At 48.8% G+C, this 24,599-nt stretch overlaps 1 protein-coding gene across 1 annotated transcript; it reads left to right on the forward strand.

Moving 5' to 3' along the window:
- Positions 1-9,787: 9,787 nt before the first annotated feature.
- Ccdc167 (coiled-coil domain containing 167) lies at positions 9,788-23,946 on the forward strand. Its single transcript, XM_047558489.1, has 4 exons — positions 9,788-9,881; positions 21,960-22,054; positions 22,280-22,332; positions 23,612-23,946. The coding sequence occupies exons 1-4, from the start codon at positions 9,840-9,842 to the stop codon at positions 23,713-23,715; spliced, it is 294 nt and encodes a 97-aa protein (XP_047414445.1). The 5' UTR covers positions 9,788-9,839; the 3' UTR covers positions 23,716-23,946.
- The last annotated feature ends 653 nt before the right edge of the window (positions 23,947-24,599 follow it).

Genomic DNA, 24,599 nt, shown 5'->3' on the forward strand with positions numbered 1-24,599 from the left:
CTCATGCCTCGGCCATTCTAGTCCACCAAGGCTGCGCTTGCCCGTGCCTCCATTCATGCCTGGGGACACCTGGGCCCACCTCCTTGCCCTATCTTATTATTTTTCTATCATGAAATATTTAGGACCTGCCTAAAAGATATAAATTTGCAGTGAAATCAACACCCATGGACCAGCACCATCCATCCCACCCAAGAATTAAAATCCTACCTATGTGGAAGAAGCCTCCGGGCACCTGACCCCAGTCACATCCATCTCCCCAGTTACTGACCTTGACGCTGTCCTGTTTCTCGTGTGGACACCTCCCACACCAGATGTTGGAGTAGCGCGGCAGGTTCTGATATTGCTCCCAGTATTTTGAATGTTCTCAAATTTTAGGTAAATGATGTCATCCCGTTCACCTTCCTCTACAGCTTGTTTTTCAAGCAACATTATGTTTGTGAGATGTATCCCTGTTGCTAGGTGTAGCTGTCGATCAGAAGTCAGCAAACTTCTGAAAAGGGACACAGAATAAATATTTGAAATATTTGAAGCTTCGTAGGCCCAGCGGTTTGTGAAACTCATATTCTGCCAGTTAGAGCAAAAGTGGATACAGGACATCAATGAGTATGGTTGTGTTCCAATGCAACTTTGTTTACAAAGTCAGCTTTGGACTTGGCCCACAGGCATGGCGTGCTGATCTAGACCATTCAGTTTCATTGATGTGCAATATTTCATTGTATAACTGTGACATAACTTATTGATCTATTCTTTATTAGTGCTATGGTTGACTGAATTTCATTCCCAACTCTGTCTCTCTCTCTCTCTCTCCTTCTCCTCCTCCTCCTCCTCCTCCTCCTCCTTCTTCTTCTTCTTCTTCTTCTTCTTCTTCTTCTTCTTCTTCTTCTTCTCTCTCTCTCTCTCTCTCTCTCTCTCTCTCTCTCTCTCTTTCTCTTCTGGGGATTGAACCCAGGAGTGCTTAAGAACTAAAGTACATTCCCAGCCCTATTTATATTTTATTTAGAGACAGGGTCTCACTAAGTTACTTAGGGCCTGGCTAAGTTGCTGAGGTTGGTTTTGAACTTGTGATCCTCTTGCCTCAGCTTCCCAAGTTGGCAGGATCACAGGTGTTTGCCACCACACCCAGCATCGTTCATGACTATATTCTGAGACTATACAGTTCCCAATCCTTTGACATATGGAGTACTTGGAAAATACATCCCTGCCCCATTAACTTGGGTTTGACCTACAGGAATAAAACCAACCAAATGGTAAAGAATGTGACACAAAGTTTTAAATGCACTTGTATGATTTAGCTTGGCCTACTGCTGGCCTCTCACTTGCTATGGGATGCACATGCTCCCGTCACCTGAGTTCCCAAATGAGAGTAGCTTAGAGTCAATGTGCAGAAACACTCTGACTCACTTGCCATCTGGTGAGAAAGCACTAAATGTTGTAAACCACCGAGATTTTTAGGATTATTTGTTACACAGCATTATTGTGCAGTAACTAACTAATACAACAGACATTTGTGTTATACTTTGTTGCAATAGCAAAGAACTAGAAATATGTTTGTACATGTCAACTGATGTCCAAGTACATCTTCAACTTTTTAATACTAATTTGTTTTCCAAAAATTTTTTAACCAATTCACACTCCACCAGCAATGTCTCAGATTTTTCAAGGCTCCACATCCTTGTCAACACTTGGCTTTGTCAGATGTCTGTGATCTGATGGGTGTGAAATTACATTGCCGGTCTAACTCTCACTCCTGTTTCTCTTCCTCTGGGCTTCCTTCCCTGATGCCCCAATCTGAACGAGGTCCACGTACTCACTGCTCCATAGCCCCTGTGTTTCCTCTCTCATGAAAACCTAGCATAGAATTATCTATGAGACTGTCCATGTACAGGGAGCCCCTGTCTCCCAGCCCCAGTACAGAGCTCAGCACATAGTACACACTTAGTAAATAATTGCTGAAGGAAGGTGTGATCAGAAACTTCAATGGGGCTGGTCAGCCTGCCCTAGAGGAGCGTGGGAGCTGAGACAATGCCGCATCAAAGGCACAACACACAGATCAAGGTTTGTCAAAGGGCAGAGACTGGCTTTTCATGTGGCTGCTCCACTAGACTTTGAATGCAACTTGTTTTTATGCTAAAAATGTGATCAGTCCATGGTGATTCTCAGGGGAATTGAATTGGCTAGAGAGATGTGAGGGAAAGCTAAACCCTAAGGGTCCGGGCAGCATGTCCTGGCAAATTTCATCTTTAAAAAAAGCAGGTTACTCACACAGCAAATTGTCTCATACTGTTCTAAGCACTTCATTCATACAGGAAGCCTTCTAACAGCCCTATGGGGTAAATATCAGAAGAGGAGACTAAGGAAAGTGCCCGGGTACACAGCTGGTGGTGGAGGGCCTGTAATGACAGGAAGCCTGCAACTCGGCATCGGGGCCGTCATCCCCTGGTGTTTTTCTAGAAACCATCACACACACCCTTGAAATGATTGGTTGAGAAGTCAAGGAACTTGGCACCTCCCAGAGATCTCCTCCCTTTGGATGACATGGGTACGTTTGATGCATCCTAGGTCATAACCCAGAGTCAGAGTTCTAAGAGATCCTGGGGAGGCCATCTTTGCTGCCTGTCAACATGGTGGGAAGACGTGGGCCTTGGAGTCTGAGCACCTGGGTTTTAATCCAAGTTCCATCATGGTCTTAACTTAGATTATTTTTGTTGCAAGAAAAACAATTAATAACTTCAAAACCCCCAAAATGAAGAGGAGAGCTGAATTGTAAGGGATGGGTGGTGCTGGTGGGACACCCAGGGGTTGGAACCAAGAGAGGGATCATCAGTGGAACTAGGCAGTCCTTCTGTCTCCTTCCTCTCTGAGCGAAAACCAGCATCTCATTCCAGGTTCAAATTCCAGGCATGTGAAGTCTGATTGGCCCAGCTTCAGTCAGATGCTTTCCTCTGGTCCAATCAGCTGTCACCAGGAAGGTGAGCTGACTGTGCCTGAAGAAAGGGAGGCCATTTTAAGGGAGACAAATGCTGTCTAGCAGGTGCCTAACAAAGTTACTAGTTCACCGTAGCATTTAGGGAAGGAGGCCATCTTCCTTCCTGGACTTGCTGCTCTCATTTGTAAAATGAGAGATTTGATCTGTGTCTGTTTTACCATTATATTTACTACACCTGGCACACAGTAGGTGCTTAATAAATGCGTGTTGAATGGATGAGTGGACTAGAATGATCTCTATATTAGCTTCTGATTCTGACAGCCTGTTTTCTAGAATTCTTCTAGGTGAGATTGGTGAGTTCTGGGAGTTGGAAGAAGGAAGAAGGAGGGTGGATAGATACTGGCCGGGGGTGCCCAGGATGCCAGCTTAAGCAGTCTTTGCTTTGGGCATCTTTCCAGTGCTCATCTTCTGTCTTCACCAAGCAGCCTTCTGGCCAGAATTTGACTTCTCTAATGGACTCTGTCCCTGGAGGAATAGTGCCCTTTATAAGCTGTTAAATTGGCTTCCTTGCAAAAGTCAGCACAGTGTCATTTGGGAAATATAGTCCACAGGTAGAGGACCTGGGATTTGATTCGAATGTCCCAAACCCAGGCTCTTCCACTTATTATGTGATTTGGATGGGTCACTTAACCCTGCTAAACATCACTGTTTTCTTTGGCCAAATAGAGATGAGAACATTTGTTCTGCCTTATTCTTAGGAGTGTTTGAGGGATATTGCACATAAAATTCAAATTTTTGACCAATTCAAATAATTGACCAGTACATGTGTATACTCACCAGGTGCCAGGTGCAACACTGCGTGCTGAAATCAATTATTTTGCATGATCCTAATGTGAACCTTATGAAGCAACTACTATTATTACTCCCATTTTACAGATGAGGAAACCGAGGCTCAGAGTTTAACTAACTTGCCCAAGGTCACATGGTTGATGAGCAATAGAGTCAGATGCCACACTCTGAACCACTGAGCTCTGCTGCCTTTATGTACAGTCCAGTTCTAGACAGACACATTATTATACTTTCCAAAGCCTAAGCCATCTTGGATAAGCTGAAGACTGAGGTTCCAGACTCATGAGGCTCAGAGACCAAAACTTGAACTCCAGAGATGCATAACTGCTGGGTTTACTCCTTCTGAAAAACAAAACAAAACAAAACATCCTCAGTCTAAAAACGATATGAATCAAGAAATCTCCGGGCTGCTAATGAAGGAGACCCGACTCAAATTAGCTTACTCAAAAAAGGGAATTTATTGGCCTGCACTCTAGGTGGGGCAGCAGTGAGACTCAGGCACTGGAACCCAAGTTTCAAGCACCACCGGGGCACTCTCTCTTGTCATTTGGCACAGCTACTGCCCTGGGCATGCTGCCTGTCCTCTCACAAGCTGTGTCACGGACGGTAACAGCTGCCAGCAGTTCCCAGATCACGTCTCAGCAGCAACGCAACCAAAGCAGAGGGAGGATTTCATGTCCCAACTACAGATGGAAAAATCTCAGGGAAGGACTCTTATTGGCCCAGGTCCTCTGTCCTCCCCTCTGAACCAATCATGACGGCCAGGAGCCTGTGGTTCTATGATTGGCTGTCCAGCTTGTGTCACGGTGTCACCCATGTAACCCGTGGGGGTGGGTCTGTTATCAGAAAAGCAGGGGAGGAGATGTCAGTGCAGATATGGACCCTAGGGGACTCTCTGAAGCCAAAGTCACCCCAATTTGTACCTTCTTCAACTGGCAACACCAAACTTGCTTTCCTCTTTCCTCAACCAACATCTACCTACCAATGACAAGTCCCCTACAGCCTGTTAGTTTAACATTCTTTTTCTTCAGAAGGGTCCGCATGGTCTTCCATATAGAAGGAGGGGTGGGGTCTATCATTTTTTTGCAAGTCACTTTACTCATGGACATGCCTCAACTTCCTCATCTGCAAAATGGGGGTGACCGAGCCTCCTCTACCTTCCTCACAGAGGTCTGTGGAGACACACAGGGCTAATGGATACAGAAATCACTTTAGAAAGAACAAAGTGCCATATTTACAAACACAGGATGTATTAATCGATTTATTTATGCTCCTTTGTGTTCCAAAAAAAGGATTTGAGGTCGCTTACAAAAATGCGCACAATACAGCAGGACAAAAATAGGTAGAAGTGATCCCGCCAAAGGAAAAACAGGGGTGGAAAAATCAAATAAAGCCAGGAAAACGCTGGTACATGGAAACTTAGGCTCCCCATCCCTGAACGAGTTCAGAGTGAGCTTCCTCAGGAACAAAGGAAAGTGGGAAATGTGATCAGTTATAAAAGATATATTGGCCATAAGATAAAAGCATATCGCAGGTCAGAAAAGGCCACAGGGTTTACTTTGTCACCAACGTCTGAAAGAAAGTTTCTTCTGATTAAGAGAATTCTGTGGAATCCAGTGTCTGCATTTTCAACAATATTTCGATCCCTGCTCTTCTGTTTTTATCCTATCACTTAACATCTACTTCATGGTCTCACCTGACTTCCTTGTTTATTTGATTTCCTTTCACTGAAAACTGGACACCGAATAGCAAGCAAAGACATTCATTTCACCTATCTTGTTTTCTTTTTTGTTTATATGGTAAAGCAAGGTTGGATGCAAGGTATATGAGTTTTCCCCAGCGAAGTACGTGGACAAAAAAGTTCTAGCATCTTGGCTTAGCTGAAACATAAAAATCACTAAGACATAAAACTGATCCAAGCAGGCCATAAAGACACCGCTGCCTTTGCCTCAGAACTTGGGCTATAATCTGCTGCCCTGGAACAAAATTCAAACATAAATCAGCTTCCACTGTATTTTTAACCACCTAGGAAATTCTTCATTTCCTGCCTGAAATGCTTCTGACAGGGAACGATGCCACTCTCCCTCACCCCTGCTCTGAAAAGGCCCCTTGGGGCAGTGGTGAGGACCTGAGTCTGGATCCCACAGTTCAGGCAAGCACAGGCTGTCATAAGGGACAGAAGAAATGGCCTCCAGGACAAATATTCCCCGGGCGGGGCCTCGCCTATGCAGAGCTTTTGTGCAAAGTGGAAAAGCATGCCCCCTCTCCGCAGGAGAAAGCCCTTGGGTTCCTCCCTGGGATGCCTCTTCCCTCCGCCCACACTGTCTCCTCTGGCCTCCTCAGTTGCCACAAGGCCACTCCCCTGCACCTCCAGCATTCTCTTCTCTTTTTTTCTTTTTTAATTTGTTCTTGTTAGTTATACATGACAGTAGAATGTATTTTGACATATTATACGTATAAGGCGTGTAATTTCCCATTCTTCTGGTTGTACATGTTGCACAGCATTCTCTTCTGAGTTTCAAATGCATCCACAGTAAGTAGCAGACAGCTGGCATTTAATTATATGAGGTCTGGCATTCGGTATTTTTTGTTGTCAGTCTGTCTCTCTTAACTAGATTAAGGACATCTTGAGGGCAGTGATTAGTTCTTACTTTATGTGTCTACCTTACAGCTAACAAGTGTACCTTATGTCTGGCATCTTACAAAATAACAGGGTCATAAAAAACAGAACCACGGAGTGTCTGAGATGCCTAGTTTTCCTTGCTGTGCCCATTTTGCAGACAAGGAAGTTTAGAACCAAAGAGGAGCCTTGATCTGCCCAAGGTCGTGTAATGAAAACCTGGACAGGAACGACCCCAGGACTCCTCTTAAACACTTAGCTCTAAAACCCACAAAATAGATAGTTTAGAATCATGGCTCACTGGGGAACAAAGACAGACACACAGACAGCTGGCCCACAGAGATCCATCTGCTTGTGGGCAGAATTTTCAGCACAGAGCCCGCCAAGCTGCAGGAAGACTCCGCAAACAGCCCCATGGGAATCTAACCAGGTCTTTGTAAGAGCCAGGGGGATGGAAGGACCTCGATGGAATCCCTGAGGTGCCTGCATCCTCCCGCACACTCTGAAGGTCACTGCTGTGGGTACGGATTGATGGACAAGTAGGGAGGTGGCGAGGTGTTGTCCCTCTGTGGAGAGATGCTTGTGGCTGCTGGGACTGCCCTCTGCAGTGAACCACAGTGAGAGCAGGAAACCACCCATGTATTAGCCCCAAACTCAACAAAAATATAGTCATGTTAAAGCCAAGAGACACCAGTATCCAAACACCAAAAATATAAACAGCAACAATTGCTAAGCAAAACCCTGTAATGAAAAGCTGGCAGCAGACTCATCCGTCCTGCTGTCTCTCTTGGTCTCTCTCAAGACACAGCTCCGACGTCGTCACAATGACCCTGCAACTCCTGCCATGGTGAGTTCATTGGATAGGTGTGGAGCAGGGCATGGTGGTGCACACCTGTAATCCTAGCAGCTCAGGAGGCTGAGGCAGGAGGATCACAAGCTTGGGGCCAACCTCAGCAACTTAGCAAGGCCCTAAGCAACTCAGTGACACTCTGTCTCTAAATATTAAAAAGGGCTGGGGATGTTGCTTGGTGGTTAAGTAACCCAGGTTTCAATCCCTGGTACCCCCCACCCCCACAAAAAATGCGTGGAAACTGAGGCTTAGCAAGCTTGACTACCTTGCACAACCCCACATGGCGGCTAAGTGGCAGAGCTGGGATTGGAATCCAGGTCAGACTCACTCAAAGAGTGCTCCCCACCCCATCATCCACCACAACCCACAGACACGCCTCCTGTCCTAGCTCCATGTCAAGTACTTTGTCCCATCCTCAGGCTCGTGGGACAAGATTTGGTTGGAAAAATGCAAAGCTCTAGTGGAGAACAGCTTGCCCATTAGGGAAATGGGAGAAGGAGATGGGACTGGCAGGAGGCACACCCAGATCTCTGTGGCTTTTTCTTGGTGCCAAACAAATGCAGAAGGAGCCACTTCTAAAAGAACACAGTGTTTTTCCTCCTCTTCTCACCTCCCCTGGGTCGGTGCCTGTGATAATTGGGAAGCACAGAGTCTGGTTTTTCTGGGACTGGAACCAATGCTGTGAAGAGTGTTCTGACAATAAATGTTGTTGATTGACAGTTGATGGACAGTGTTCTTGAGTATGTTTTTCCTGTGCTGAGCATTAAGCTGAGAACCACACTCAACAACTGCTCAACAGTCGGTGGCCTGCTCGGACAGAATTTACTGCACTTTCCCTCTGTGGCCAGCAGCCAGGCGGCCAAGTGAGATGATATCTCAGGTTCTTCCAGCTCCATCATTCGAGAGCTCTGTCAAGGGGACAACACAGATCTGAAAATGTTTTTCCCCCCAAACACTGAGTTGAGGTTATTATTCACACAGAGAAACCCAGACTCCAAAGGAGAGATAACTGGTCGGGAAATAAGGTGCTCTGATTCTGGCCTCATAATATTTGACCCACTAATTCCACTTTTGTGAATTTATCTTAAAGAATACAGAAGGACTGAGCTCTGTGTACAGATATGCTTGCTTAAACACTGTCTGGAGGTTCTGACCTATACAATAATGTCCAATGCAGGAATGCTCTGGGGCTGCGGGTGTCGCTCAGTGGTGGAGCACTTGCCTAGCATGGGTGCAGTGCTGGGTTCAATTCCCAGCACTTAAAAAAAGGGAGGAAGGGGCATGTATTCATCTGGTGGCATCATCCAAACAATGATTTTGAAGATGTGGAAAAATGTCTATGGACAGTGTTCTTCATATTGTACTTTGCCCTCCATTAGTGAGTACCAACTTGTTAAATTTCCTGCTACTAATTTTTTTCCAAAATCAAATAGACTGGGGCTGGGGATATAGCTCAGTTGGTAGAGTGCTTGTCTTGCACACACAAGGCCCTCGGTTCAATCCCCAGCACTGCAAAAAAAAAAAAAAAAAAAAAAAGAAAGAAAGAAAAGAAAATCAAATAGACTATAATAGAAAATATTACAGTGCATCACAGATGGTAAAGATACTAATTGTGAAACTTTGACTTCTGTTATACGGTAACTGGACCATGGTATGAAATATATATTTTTTATGAAGGGGGTCACAGTTACAACATTTCAAGGGCCACGGGTCTACAGTGTGCTGTACAATAGGATTTCAACAGTATAAAACACTATACGTGAATTCTAGCCTGGAAGGGAACACACTGAAACAAAGGTGGAAGCTGGTTAGATTGACAGAATAAAGGATGCTGCTTCTCATTTACAAGTTTTCTGTGATGTTTGTAAACTGTTCTTGTCCTACAATGAAAAGAAAGAGCGAAATGAGTAAGAATACAAGACAAAAAGGAGGGCTAGCAATAGAAGCTCATTATCAGATTCTAATGCAGAGAGGTTCAAAGTAGGGGCTTCGGGAAGGAAGAGTGCTACAGGTTGGGCCTTAATTTGAATGGAAGCGGAAAGGTTGGCCTAAAACTGGGTAGGGTGATCGCTAAAGGATGAAGGGCACAGAAGGTGAGGTTTAAAACAACGGCTCTCAGCCTGGCGCGGTGGGCATGCCTATAATCCCAGCAACTCGGGAGGCTGAGGCAGGAGGACTGCAAGTTGGAGATCAGACGGGGCAACCTAGCTGTGACCCTGCCTCTAAATAAAAAATAAAAAGGGCATATGTAGCTCAGTGGTAAAGAGCCCATGGTTCAATCCCCAGTACCAAACAAAGAAAAAGGATTAAAAAGACGCTCAGTGATGTAAAGCGGCTTCCACCCATTGATGGGCCACTGCCCCTCCCTAGGCCTTATCCTCTCCCTTTCCTTAAACTGAGGCTTCAAACAGCACGCTGCCCCTCATAAATATGGCTGCGCCAAGGGTGACGCGCCCCTCAACAAGATGGCGACTGCAGTAGCCCCGCCTCCCGCTGCCTCGGGGACCAATGAAAGAGAAGCACGCGGACGTGCGCGTGCGTGGTGCGCCCTAGTGGGCGTGTCCAGTGATGACTGGGGGATCCCAGCAAGCAACATGACTAAAAAGAAGCGGGAGAATCTGGGCGTCGCTCTCGAGGTGAGGGGAGAAATGAGAGTTGGGTCACATCGTTAGTTGCCTTCTCCCGGCTGCAGGGTAATGGGTCGGTCTGGTGGCAAGTTTGGAGGGTGGGCCAAAGGGAGGAAGCAGGGGTGGGAGGACCCGACGCGTGCTGGAGGTGAGGGGGCCCAGAGGTAAGGGGGCACGCCGCGGGCACCTTAGGAAGGCCTGGGGGCAGGGACGTGCGGAGGGGAAGAGACCTGGGAGTGAAAGGGAACCCCAAGGAGGGTGGGGCGCAGAAAAGAGGGGACACGGGATTAAGGAGGACCTGAGGGAGACATATAAATAAAAAGGGATCCAAAGGGACTTGCGGACGCCAAAGGCGTGGACACCTGTGGTTGAGGGGAACCCCCAAAGACTTGGACCCAAAGAAGAGCTGTTCGGGGTATTATTAGTGACTTAATATCCCCGAAGATGGGAAAACGTTCCTCCAGAGCACCAAAGCTTGTCGCTTGGAAAGTATTTGGAGAGTCTTTGGGAATTTATAAAGAGAATTCTAGAAGTGGTAACATGTGGAAAGAAAACCAGCGGATGCAGAGTAAGTAGTATATGCTCCTTTCACCTGCACTCTCCGTGGTTCCTCACTGCATGCCTGAGAGGTGTGTGCAGATGAGGTTCAGGCGAAACCCAGATGGATGTAGTGGAGGTGATGGAGCCAAGAATCCAGCACAAGTGGTCTTTCAGAAAGTGCAGCGTGTTTCAGTTCCCTTTGAGCACCCTCCCAGAGGTTGTGAGAGAGGTAAGGTCTTCTTTGGGCTTAATACCTAGTTCAGTGATTGTCATATTTAAGAATGCATACAGTCATCTGTAGAGCTTGTTAAAAAGGGAGAATCGAAGTCTTTCCCCCGTCCCTAATCACTCAGTGGGACATTAATAGAAATTTTTGACAAGGACTCTGCATTTTTATAAGCCATATACATCCACACTGATAAAGGCCATATTAGTAACATGTCTTGAGAAATATTGGCCTGCTTGGTACAAAAAAGTTGTTTGAAATGTGAATCATCTTCTAAAAAAGAGTATGAATGGCAAAATGAGATGGCCCCTAGTGGCCGAAATGACATAGCCTGTATTAGAGCACAATAGGCTGCTATAACAGAGAAATCCCAAAACTTAGTGACTTCAGGAGCAAGAAAGTTTGTCATTTTCTTTAACAGGCTAGAGCAGGGGTCAACAGACCTGGTCTGTAAAGGCTTTGCAGACTATATGGTCTCTGGAATAACTACAATTGATCCATATTATTCACAGATTTCATATTTGCAAATTTGCCTATATACACAAAGGTATTTGTAGCCCCCAAATCAGTACTCTTTTGCATCATTCACAGGCAAATAAAAGGCAGCATAAAAAAAAATTTGAGTCTCCTGAAATTCACATTTCCAGCTAAGGTCAAAAAAGGAATGTTCTGCCTTTGTTTGAGCTACTGTAGTGCAAACAAATGTTCTTTTTTTTTATGGTCTGTATAGTGTCTTTTTTTTTTTTTTTTTTTTTTTTTTTGTATTTTGTGCTTTTTATTGGTGATTTAGCTGTTTCAGATGACCCCCCCAAGCTTAATGCTAAAGTGTTGTCTGGTGTTTGAAGGCTGTGATGTGCTTTATAGAGCAAAATGGGCTAGTTAAACTTTTTTTCAGACGTGTTGTAACTCAGCATTATAAGGTGCTGTTGGTCATGAGTTCAATGTTAATGAATCAACTGTATATTAAATAAGAGCCATTTAAGCAGAAGCACAAAAGTTGTGTGTCAGTCAGTTGATGAAAACATTGTTGCCAGAGGCTAACAGGAACCTTTGCTAATTCAGTGTTGGTGTTTACTTAATTTTTAAATATATAGTTTTGCAGGACTAGGGATTGAACCCAGGAGCACTCTACCACTGAGCTACATCCCCATCCTTTTTTATTTCTTAATTTGAGACTGGCCTCAAAGTTGCCATCCTCCTGCTCTGGCCCCCTGAGTAGCTGGGATTATAGTCATGTACCACCGTGCTTGATTTTTACTTTTTATTTGTTTGGACAGTACTTGAAATTGAACCCAGACCCTCACACATGCTTGGCAAGTGTTCTACCACTGAGCCACATCCCAGCCCTTGGTAGTGTTTTATAGGATATAATTACTATGAATAACAAGAAACACTTGTACACATATAGGCTATTGGAACACAGAAGTAGCCACTGGCTCTTTGTAAGTGAGCAAGTGTAGCATTATTCCAGTAAAAATTTTTTTTTTTTTTTTTTTAAATACAAAAACAGGAAGTAGACCATCTTTGGCCCCCAGACTGTCATCTGTCAACCCACAATCTAAAGAAGGTAGTGGTTCTGCCAGATTCCCATTACCTTGTGGCTCTGCCATCTCCCTGAGTCTTGTTATCACCTTATCGATGAAACCAGTACACCATCCATTGATGTTTCCACTGCCAGGGAAAGAGAAAATGGAAGAAGCACCCACTGTCTTAAGGATCCTGGGCCCAAACTGCATTTTCCGTTGTCGGGAGCCAAGATGCAATGGGGACTGGGAAATGTACTCACCACCCAGGAGCCCCATGCCCAGCTACAGCTCCATTAGTGTTGAGGAAGGGGCTAGTGTGTTTTGGCAGACAGGCTGCCATCTTTACTGCAGTTAGCCCCTCACCTTAGGGTGTGGTTTGAGGATTAAATGAGATAGTGTGTAAAGTGCCTAGCATGTGCCTGGCACAGGGTGGGTAATTGATAAACAGCAGCTCTTTCTTATTCTCACCCTTTGCAGTCCTTTTGCATGGCTGGTCAACCCCCTTGTTTGGGGTTTAGTTTCCTCATCTATAACACAACAGACTTGAGCTTCACCAGTAGTTATAAATTCACTGTGTCCAAATAAAGATCACAATGTCTTGTTTGGCTTTTGAGTTTTGACACAGTGTTTTTGATAGGCCATTTATTCTAGTGCCTTTTACTGAGGCAGATTCGCTCTTTTTTGAACCCTTTTTGTATCTCTATATACCCACACATTTTATATAGATTTTTTAAAACATGTATATAGATATATGAAGATCTACATAAATATATAGATATTCTCCATACTGGTATCTAAAGTTACTTTTTGCTTGGATAGTCAAGAATTTGAAAATTGTAACTCTGTGCCTTGGAAAAATCCTGGCATCTGGCTGCCTCCCCTCCTCGCTCCTCTGTTGCCCCCAGCGGGTCTGAGTATTGAATGTGCACTGATGCTCAGTAGCAGTAGATATTGTCCTCTTATTAAAAGTCGTGTGCTCAGAGCCAATGAAGTGGTGATTTAATCAAAAATGTTTGTTAATCTGACGAGTGCAATAAAACCCCCACAAGTGAGTGATCTCAGCACCTGCAAACAGTCTCCACTTGTTGTAATGAAGCAATTACCAAGCAGACAGCTCTCACCCTCAGGTCGGATGCAGGCCAGCTGTACCGGGCAGTCACCTCTTAGGACAACTAAGGCACCTTCTAGCCTCCCCCACTTGTGGTTCCTTGGGAGATCTTTTTACCTGACTCATTTGCCACCTTGTGAGATCTCAGAGTTGGGGGGAAGGGACACAAAATTGGCTATGAGTTTTAGCTTTGGAAAGTTTATTCTGAATAACAAGAGAAAATTATAGTTCAGGTGAGAATCACCAACCTGGTACTGATTTAAACATGAGGGAGGAGGGAAAGGATGCATTTCAGTCTAAACTTATAGGAAGATTGTGACTGATGTCAAACTTATTTGTGTTTTTCAGTCTCTGATAGTAATAAGCTACTATTTGGTCGTCATACTTTTACAGCCAGACTGTTCATCCTCATTTCATTGGACAGTTGATCTTAATTTAACAGATGTTTTGGTGTCTTTGTACTAGGGGATCCCTAGTACAGAAATCTGGAAAACTTTTTAGTTACAAGTTACAGAAAACTGACCTTAGTGACTTAAGCAAATAGGATTGACTTAAGCAAATAGGATTCTACTATTTTTTCCCCCATCGAAATATGTAGGTAGGTGGCTACTGGCATTGATTCAAAAGCTCAGCTATGTCACAGCTAGTATTTCTTTATTCCCTTAGCTATCCCCTCATGGTCACAAAATAGCTGCCACAGCTCCAGTCATGTTCAGCTTTAAGTCAGGAAGGAGAAAGGAGTACCAACACTATTTGTCACTTTCATTATCAAAATATAAGCTCTCCCAGGATTCTCCCAGCTGACTTCTGGAACATCTCATCGTGACCAACCCTAGTGGCAATGAGGCTAGGAAAGTATCTGTTGCACTTTTCCGTATTCTGTAGTGGAGGTGAGCAAAGGAGGAGGGGTTGGGAATGGGTGCTAATTCGGCCAACTAACAGTATCTGCTGTAAGAAGGAAAAGTTTTCAAATAAAAACATTAAAGCTTTCTATGAGGAGGAAAGGAATCTTGACACTTGTAATGATTTGTTTGATGTCAGCTCCTGCCATAAGCTCCCTGAGGGCAGGAAGGGGCAGAAGCAGCAAGTGTGAATGAAGACTATCTCAGTTGTTCTGGGACAGGCAGGGCACGGGGCAGTTTTTTAGAAACAGCTTAGTGGATCATCAGTAAATGTTTGCTGAATTGGCTTGCGTGACAGGAGGAGCCACTTGAACCTTCCACCTTGACATATGGGCCTAGCCGAGTGGTTCAGTGGGCAGAGATTAGGAGGCTGCAGCAGAACCCACAGTTAGAGCCACCTTCCTGGGGAGGAAAGGCGTGCAGAGAATGTTCAGGACCCACTGACCAGTAAATGAGCCTCACCTGCTGCCAGGCAAAAGCGACAGGTCGCCATTGGGCAGGTGATTTCTCTCAGCAGCCTGTGTCTGGCTCTGCTCCACTTGACGGGGGTCAGGAGACTAAAACCTCATTACCTGACGCGGCTGGATGTCAGCGGGTGTGGAGTGGCTGTTTGCCAGCATCTTAATTAATGAATTCATAAGGCACGGGGTGGATGCCAGTTCTTGAAAAGTGCTTTGAGCCTTTCAGTGATGAAGAAGCTTTTGCTAATTTATCAAAAATATATATTTGGGGAGAGAAGAGAAAACAAACCCCAAACAACATTTTGGCCCAAGGACCGCTGAAGGCTTGAGGCAAGGATGGACCTGTGGCTCCACTTCCAAAGCCGCTCCGCCTCCGTCTCCAACTCCAGCCTCAGAGCTCTTGCGGACCACAGCAGGGCCCCTCACCTTCCTGCCCTGGGGTTGGATGAGTGTCCAGAGATGGCAAGCCCTTTAGCTCATTCCCCTCTTCCTGAAAATTGATCACTGATTAAAATCTGGGAAGGCTTGCTGTCTTCATCTGCTCAGCCTGGGCGAGAAGCTGCTGCTTGGGGCCTCCAGGTTGGGGACTCCTAGGTTTGTTTTCCGCCCTCAAAGAGACTTGCAAGCCTCCTTCACAGAAAAGCATCCCTTAGGTGGTGTCAGGGGAATGGGCCCTTTGGGGTTTGAGCCTGGTCATCTGGAAAATTGAGGCCTGTGACCCTCATGTGACTTGGCTGTGTGGCCTGGAGGCCCCAGATGGAAAGCCCCAGTGCTTCTGCCAGGGACCATCTGGGCAGGTCCTCTGGCTCCTTTACTCATAATAAACGTCCTGGGGCTTCCTGACGTGTGAAAATGAGTGGATTTCTAGAAACCCAGTTCCGAGGCTGCTGGGCCTGGAGAAGAAACAGCTGATGCCATTCTCCAGGCTGTGGGTTAAGAAGAGGAAGGCTTGGTGCCCTTGGGGCTGGAAGGGCTTATGCCCAGTTAGCCCAGCTTTTCCTTCTTGAAACTGGATCTTTTGTCTGGGTTTTGGAGCATGAACTGACATTTGGGTGATTTGGGGGCAGGTACCTGGGATTCTGTGAAGCAGGGAGTCAGCACAGCATGAGGGGCTCCTGGCCCCTGTGTTGCAAAGCATGTGGATTCCAATGAGGCCCTTCCCTTGCAGCATGTCTGTTGTTGGACTGAGACCAAACGAAGCCCTGCCAAGGTCATTCAGGATAGAGGATCAGTTGAGGCCAGGTCAGCATGCCCAGATGGGCTTCAGCTGAGGCATGGAGTGACCATTCCCAGAACCCTTTGCTTTGAATATTTCCATGAAATATTGGAGAGCCTGAGCCCAAGACCAGAGAAACCCAGACTCAGGTCCCAGTCCTTCCACTTCCCAGATACACAGCGGGTTACTGCTAGTCTGTGCTGGAAATTTGTGCCTTGTACAGTGGGGACAGCCTCTTCCTTGCAGGGTGGATGCAAACATGGAATAACATACATGCAGCTGCCCACAGATTGCCTGGCCCAGAGCATAAAGTGTGCAGGTCATGCCCTGGCACTAGGAGTCACCAGGAACCCATATTTCTCTGCTTTCTAGTTATGGGGTGGTGATTTAAAGGGCACAGACTTGGTCCACCTAGCTTCCCCTGTGTGAAACTACACAAGTTACTTCAGTTGCATCATTTCTTCATCTGTAAAATGCAGATGCGAAGACTTATCCCCCCCGCCCCCCCCCCCCTTTTGTTGCAAGCCAAATGTGAGTTGATACATGTGAGGTGCCTGGAGCAGCATGTGGCATCTGGGGCACGCTGCAGAAGTATTGGTGGCTACTGTCGTGGTGGTTTAGTCTTGCATGGACTTTTGGTTTCCAGAAACTGCTTTGACTCATGCTGTATCATCCAAACACATGAGACTGCATGACTTGAGCTCAGCTCAGGTGCCCGGCACCATGCTCTTTATTAGAAGTTCTCAATGCCAGCAAGACCTGGCCAGGCAGGTACAGGGTACACCCTGTGGCCAGCCACTACCTGAGCCTGGAGGCAAACCTGGTCCCAGCCCCCTCTGTCACTCACTGGTCAGAGAGCCCAGGAGCAAGACTCAGCAAGACAGGAAGCCACTTTCTAAACCAGAAATCCCAGCCGGTTGTATGGCCCAGAGCTGGGCCCTGAGGGTGACTTCTGTGCTGACCCTGGACCATAGTTCATTAGGGGTTGGGCAGAGGGCCACCTCCTAGGCTGTCTAAAATGCCCTGGGGGAGGGCTGGGGAGATAGCTCAGTCGATACAGTGCTTGCCTTGCAAGCACAAGGCCCTGGGTTCGATCCCCAGCACCCAAAAAAAAAAAAATGCCCTGGGGGAGCACCATTCAGCACCCCACCCCACTCTCAATAGGAAAATGGAGCAAAGGACAGCCCAGGGCTTTTGCTGACTCTTGCTTGTGGGCAGAATAAAAGCTGCTCTGGACCTCTCCCCATGAGCCCCTCCCTGCAGCCACACCTGGAGCTGGCACCCTGCAGGGCCTGACCTGACCAGTGCACTCAGGCAGTTATCTGTGGAGCGGAGCAAGGTCCCCTACCTCCAAAGAGCCTCATTCAGGGCTTTGATTCCTGGAGGCTCCACACTCCTGAAAAGATGCCTCATGGGGATTTCAGATGAATTTTACAGTTTCTCTTAACACAGTGGTTTTATGGCATATAGGACCCCAGGGAGACTTCCCTAAAGCTCCAAGAGTGAGGTGATATTCCCCAAGTCTGTACAGCAGAGGGGATTGTGTTTATCTGGCCTGGGGCTGCTGAACCGCCAGCTGAGACCACGGAGCAGAGAGGCTCAGGGAAGCTGCAGGAAGTCTTTTTCCCAGTGACTGGAAGGAAGTCTTTCCCTGGCACCTGCCAGGAGGAGCAAAGGCCCTGCTTGACTGGAGCCCTGTCCGTAGTGCCCCTCAGGCCCACCCTGTGGCCCCCACCAACCTCACTGCCAGGCTGCCCTCAGGTCTTCCTGCTCTTCTGCAGGGAGCCTCCCTCCTCTGTGGAGGCTCCTTGGCCTCACACTGAGCCTGCTGCCTTTCCTGCTGCTCCAAGCCACCCACCAGGTTTCGATTCCCAAGTCAAATCCGTGCTTGGATGAGGAAGAGCAGCCGGGCTCATTCCCACTGCGCTGGCTTTCCTGGAGCTTTTCTGTTAAAGTGCAGACTTATTGGATCCCCAGCCCCAGCGCCCTCCCCAGAAACTTCGACTTCCATCTTCTTGAGGGATGCTCCTCCACCCCAACCCACGCCCACGCTCTACCTCTTTCCCTCTTTCTTTCCATGCTTCCCCTGCCTTGGCCGACTCCCAGCAGGTCCTGCAGACAGGTTTTAGCCACGGCTGGTCTCTAGGTCAAGAACAGAGCTCCCACAGAACACTCTGTGTGCTCATCCACCTGTCTCACTGCCCCCAAACGGCTTGCACGGGACCCACCAAGTCCTTAGTCCCTGAGGTGCCACAAGGCACTGTTTTCTAACTTAGAGGGAACTCTTACCACCACCTTTATTTCCTGGGGTCCCTTTGCCAACCTGCAGACTACAGCCCTGTTTTACCTGCTGGCTCATCCCAAGGACTTGGACACAGTGCTTTTTTTTTTTCCCCTTTGAAATAACTGACCTTGATTTTCTGAGTGTAAATATAACCCAGATGCTTCTTAGTGTTATTGTCCACACTCGGCCTGAATGAGGTACCCACTTTCACGGTTTCCACTTTGTCAGTGACAGTCATGACCTCCACTGCTGCCCCCTAGAGCTCCAGGCAAGTCCCAACCACAAATCTTCCTGCCACTTTCCAGCCTGCCAGGCAAGGGTTCTGGGGGGCTTGATGGCTTTCAGAGTGTAACCTTCCCTTCCTACTGGAGTTGGTCCAATACCTCCAGTTGGGTCTGTGGTCCCTGGGCCTCACATGTCTGCTTCTTAGCTGGAGACACGGTCCCTGGAGCCATGGTGCAAGTGAACCCCAGGTCTTGCCGTCAGGCCCTCAGATCTCAGCCCTCTGCTCCGCCTACAACACTACCTAGCTCTTTTATCCTTGGTGCGATGAGCCCCGGCTTCAGAACCCAGCCCATCTCCATCCCTGGGTAGAACACACAGGTTCCCAGTGTGCCGTGTCCTGAGCTAGCTGGCGGGCTGGCCAGTGGAGGTGCTGCTGTCCTCATGGTCCACCCTGTAGGTCTCCTGCTGTGAAGCCCTAGATAGGCTGAGAAATGGTGAGATCTGAGCCGGAGGCACTCCTGCCTCTGCTGCTGCCAGCAAACCAGGAAGTCCTCTTCCCCTGTGCTGCAGAGAGAACCTCTCTTACTCTTGCCACCAGTAACTTGGTTTTTATTCCCTAAAGACCCAGTGAAAACCATTCTCTGCTGGTAGCAAACACTCACTGTGTGAGCCTCTGTCATCAGCACCATATTGCATCACATCATCCTCACGCTCTGCGATGCGAAACATGATGATTCTATTTTTACATGAGTCACCTGAGGCATGGAACTAGGGAACTCACCAGTCACACGAACATGAATGACTGCCAGGATGCTGATTGTGGCCCGAGTCCTACCAGTACACTTAACACGGAACCGTGATTTCAGGCTTTTGGGCACTTGGCCTCCCAGCTGCTTGCCCAACTCTGATCTTTACACTTCTAGAATACTCCTGACATTTTCCTACTTATTCTGGTTCTAACCCCCTTGTTTTCGAGTCCTGGCTATCTTGTTCCGTGTTGCCTATAGTCTGCAAAGTGCATAATTCATGTGGTATAGTTGAGAGCTGAGAGAACACTCAGCTTGGGACTTCCTTTAAGGCCCATTTCCCAGGTCCTTTCCCACCTTTCTGGACCCAACTTGCTTGGTCAGCTCTGTAGCCACCATTCCTGATTGCAGTCACAACCAAAAGAAGTATCCTGACCCTCCCTTCCTGCCTCCTCTGCAGCCAGGTCCCCCAGAGTCTCTTTCCCCATTATTACAACTGCTGAGAGCTGGCTTCTGCTTCACAGTGCTACAGGGTGTTTGGTTGCCAGCTTCCTGAGCCAGGCCCAGAGCTGAGGACCCAGCAGGGTCACCTTCTGAGGATGTGTCTGTGGCCTGCTGAAGAGCCTCTGACAGGCTCAGCCTTGCCTCTCTCAGCCCACATCAGGCAGCTGGGTTGTAAAGAAGGGGATCTCACTATTTAGAAGAAAATCAGAGAGAGCTGTCAGCAGGACATAAATATTCATAGAGGGAGGTTAGAACTTGAGTCCCTAAACCTTGATTTGTGTTTGCCCGCTTAAGCCTCATTAAAAAGTGGCAAATGAAAGTGGAGATATTCAGTGGAACTGCAAATAAATTGGGCTTGTTCAGATAAAGGCCCCCAACTGCCAGCGTCTCAGGCCCTGTCCAGAGCATAATGACAGATTGGCTTGGCTACTTAGGGTTTGCCAACTTCAATTTTGCCTAGCATGAATTCCTGGCCTTGCTCTGAGACGATTAGCACTTGTCTGGGCACCTGGTAGCCTTCCAGAGGTGTTTGGGGATGGAAAGTCCCAATCTGTGCCTTCCCTAGGATGACAAACCAGGGCCTGGCTGAAGGGGCCACAGGAAGGGTTCTAACCTAGGACTCAGACTGCACCAGGCAATCCGCAAAGCATCACAGCAAGTGGGGTGTGTGCATGGTATGGTTAGTTGTCCCTGGAAGCTGGGCCATGTGTCAGGGAGTGTTCCATAAAGGGTGGACTGCGTGGTGGCCTGAAACATTAGCATCTGCTGTTGCCCTGTAAGCCTGACTCCTAAGCCTGTTCCCTTCCCCGCTCTGCAGCTCTAGAAAGACCTCTAGCCTCCCCAGGGACAGTCCCATCTCCTAGCTGGGGCTGTTCCCAGGACAGCCCTCCCTTTGGGTGCCCATTAGCTGAGAAATAGCACAATTAACCAGGCAGTTAACTCAAGGCTCTGCATTTGGTCCCTCCCAGAGGACCCTGCTTAACCAAGCTGACTTTGCAGTGGTGGGGGCTAAGGGGAGGTGGGGGGTGGTGTGTCATTTGGGCCAAGCCTCAGGAAGAGGAAAAGTGACTGAGATGGATGCTGGCCAGGGAGGGTGCAGAGGTCCACAGATTTCAAATGCAACTCTCCTGGCACCCAGTCCCGGGATGCCTGCCTGGAAGGCCAGGTTCCTCCTTGCAGGAGGCAACTCCAGAAAGGAGTGTTGCCCGGAGCTGGCAGTGACTGAGACGGGGGCACCACTGACTCCTCAGAAAAGTCAGTTCATTTGGGGAGCCAGGTGCTCCCATTTGTGAAATAGAGGTCGTGCTCGCTGTCCCTCCCAGGGATGTGGTGAGAATGAGCCAAGTCAGAGATGGAAAACGGAATACTGTGGGGCTCCAAACACTGTGCAGTCAGCCGCTGTGCAGGACACAGCCCCGGGAACCCCGCCACCAAAATCAAGACTCCTGCTACCAGGGCTGATGTGGAGCAAGCAGACCCAGACCTAGAAAGACAGCCGATCCGGCAGAGTAGAGGCTCGGGTCAGAGGCAGATGGTGGGGGGACGGGCTTTCACTGTCATGTGATCCTAGGACCCAGGCTTGCACAACCTGCTCTGGTATTTCACAAAGCAGTTTTCCCACAACTCAAATATTTTCCCAAGAACACACCTCTGGAACTATGGATGGAAAAGGATATGTCTGGCAACCAGCCTTTCGGGAGTTTAGCTATTTTGCCACACAAGTTACAGCTACCTTGATGATGGGCACTGTTTTTGCACAAGAACCAAGTCAGAAAGAAATAGAAGTGGTGTTGAGTTACACTTCTTTCCTGCTAATTTTCATTGATTCTCATAGGAAGCGTCTGTTCTTATAACTTGGACTAAGATACTAAGATGAAGCATGTCAGTTAGAAAATCCTCTGCGTTTTGCCCAGGGATTGAACAACCCTGCAGGTAGAGCACTTGGGAGCCTCGAGCCTTCGGTTGCAGGACATGCCTGTGGGGTCACTGCCTGCCCCTGTCGGGGCTCTGCTTGCTGCTATTGCGGGCCTTTGCTGGGGTGACAGCTGACCAAGGGGCTGCTCCTCTCTGCCCTGCACCTGTGCTTAGTCCAGCAGGTGAGGACGGCTCTGAGATCCCGAGCAACACCCACTGCCCTGTTCCCAGTGGGACTCAGGCTGGAGCTCAGAGCTGAAGGATGCAGTGGTGGAGGACGACAAAACAAAGGCACCCTAGGGACCAGTGCCTGTGTGCCCTGCCCAGTGGAAGTTAATATGGCCTAGGACAGGAGTGGGTTTGAGAATTGCCCAATCCCAGCATTTTGAAAGCTGTGGAGCTCTGCAACCTGTCTCCATCTGCCATGTATTTCAGATCGATGGGCTAGAGGAAAAGTTGTCCCAGTGTCGCAGAGCCCTGGAGGCTGTGAACTCCAGACTCTACAGGGCAGAGCTGAGCCCAGAAGACAGGTAATGCTCCTGCCTAGCCACCCCCGCCCTCCTCTTCCCTGCCCATGTCTGTCCTGAGTCCCCAAAGTGAATTAGGCTTGAGGCAGAGGGTTTGGGTCCCTAGCTTCTGACTTCAACTCCTGAGACCTAGGTACTTGTCCCCTTTTCTTACTGTCCTGTGTGCTGGCTGCCCCCAGGTGGGATAGAAGGAAAGGGCTTGAGCCATGAATCTCCTCCCCCCCACAGGCGGTCTCTGGAGAAGGAGAAAAACAGCCTAATGAGCAGAGCCTCCAACTACGGTAAGAGAGTTCCCTTCGGATGCCAGCCTTGCCCTCCAGTCCCCGGGGCTGGGAGGGGTCAGATAGCCCAGAGAACCTAACCAGGTGGCTGAGAGCCAGCCCCAGGAAGCAGAAGGAACCAGCAGTGTGGGAGAGCTGATCTGTTCTTTGTTCCAAGGGAAGGAGGATGACCTAAGGCTCTGTCTTCTCTCTGGGATGAAGGGGTGGGGCGTAGCCAGGTCCCCTGCCTCCTTCCCCCCACTGCCACCACAACCCCCTCCTCACCAGGAACACCCTGTGACTAGAGTGGGACTAAGGTGACAGATAGCCCCCCACCTGGGTGCAGGAAAAGCTTCTGTGGGTGGAGCAATGCTGCCACCTTCTGGGCACTGGGAGCAGAGCCCAGCCTGGGCAAGCAGCTGGAGTGTGGCTGGCTGATAGCACCAGATCCCTGAGAGCAGAAGGAACATGATCTGTAGCAGCCTCTTCAGATTTGTCCCGTTCGTTCTCCCCTGGAGGACCAGGCCTGGCAAGGGAACAATACAGAAAGACCAAACTGAACCAAGACATGGTTGGGCTGGGGTGCCCTGGGCCTGGGCTCAGTCTGGCCTGCCTAGAGCTGGCCTGCTCTCCCTTCCCTCCCTTGCACATGCTGATGGGCGGGGCCCCAGCTTAGCAGTTTCACAGTCTCAAAGCATCACCACTCAGGTTAGCCTTCGTGGAGTACCAGCCACCTGCGTGTCATGTGGAGGGGCCCCTATGGTATGGGTATGGCTACAGAAGAGCAGGACTGGCTTCTTCAGTGAGAGTGACTGCCTCCTGTCAGCACCCCTAGATTCTGCTTAGCTGGGCACCCAGCAGAGGACAGGATCTCAAGAAACATGGTGCCACCTGGCCACCCAGTGTCTGGCTCAAGGAGGTCCCCAGGTCTCCTCTGAGTTTCTAGTTGGCTGGTGAGACTCCTGGGAGGATGAGCACCAGAGTCCACTGACAGGTGAGGACTCACCTGATGTTACACCCTCTCATAACTTGGCTTTCAGGTGTGGCTTCTTTGGTGACCCTTCACATCCTGTCCTCAACCTGGTTGAACAACCTTGGCATCAGGACTGTTATGAGGCCAAAATCTGTAGCTAAAAGGTCATGGAGATCAGGGCAGGTCAAGGACAGGGTAATTTTATGCATAAGAAAGAGACTGGAGGGAGCCAGCTCTAGCTGCAGTGGTGTGTATCCACTTTGGAAATGGAGAACCCTGATGGGCCTCCACTCCCTGTCCCAACCCAAGTACCCTTTTATCTCCCAGAGAAGGAACTAAAGTTGCTTCGGCAAGAGAACCAGAAGAACATGCTGCTCTCGGTGGCCATCTTCATCCTCCTGGCTCTCGTCTATGCCCACTGGACCATGTGAGTCTGCAATGCCCCACAGCCACTGCAGGCTTCCCCTCGGCTCCTTAGTCAGAACCAAGCAGGCCTGTCAAGTCGCAAGAGGACCAAAGTGCAGGGGCACTTCCCCCACTCAGGCCTTGGAGTGAGGCCTCTTGATGTGTCGCCCGCCCCCCACCTGCAGGCTCCCCCCGGAGCCAGGGGAGAGGCAATAAAGAACACCAGGCTGCTCCTGTCTGCTGAGTAAATGTCATGGTCTGACTAACTGAGGGGCAGCAGGAGAGGCGCTCAGGAATCAAGGAAGGAGAGATGTTCAAAAGTTCACGGCACAGCATTCAGAAGGGAGAGTGAAGGGGTAGCTGGGAAGGCAGGCAGACATTGTGCCACCTGCCTGCCCGCTACCTAGCATTACAAGCCCTCCAGCCAGCGCCATCACCTCTGATAGTGGCAGAAAAAATGTAGGGAGGGGCAACTTGGACTTGAAGTGGTCGTGTGGAGGTCCTGTTGGAGTGCAGTTAATCCCTCCTCAGGAGGCAGGCAGGGCTGGGAGGCCTGAAGAACCATAGTAAAGACCAGACTCCTGGTGACAGTGGTCAGTAAGTTAGGTGGGGTTTGCAGTGAGAGGTGGGGGGTTGATCACGCTCCCAGTGTGAGGCCAGGAGGAAAGAGGGTTGGGTGCTGCGGCCAGCAGAGGGAGACGGGCTGGGAGGGCTAAGAGCCCACTGTGTCACAATGGGACCCCCAGAGCAGGGTAAGGGAGCCCAGGAAAGTGCAGGCATTAGGGGAAATCCTGTACCCATGTGACAAGGAGAATGGGGTGCCTCTGTGCACCCTCTGCCCTAAAGCAGAAGCACAGCCCCCACTGGGGGCAGGAGGAGGCCCGGCTGCCTTGGGGGGAAGGCTGGCCAG

The sequence above is a fragment of the Sciurus carolinensis genome, chromosome 7 (assembly GCF_902686445.1).
Source record: "Sciurus carolinensis chromosome 7, mSciCar1.2, whole genome shotgun sequence".
In the NCBI taxonomy this organism is placed as follows: domain Eukaryota; kingdom Metazoa; phylum Chordata; class Mammalia; order Rodentia; family Sciuridae; genus Sciurus; species Sciurus carolinensis.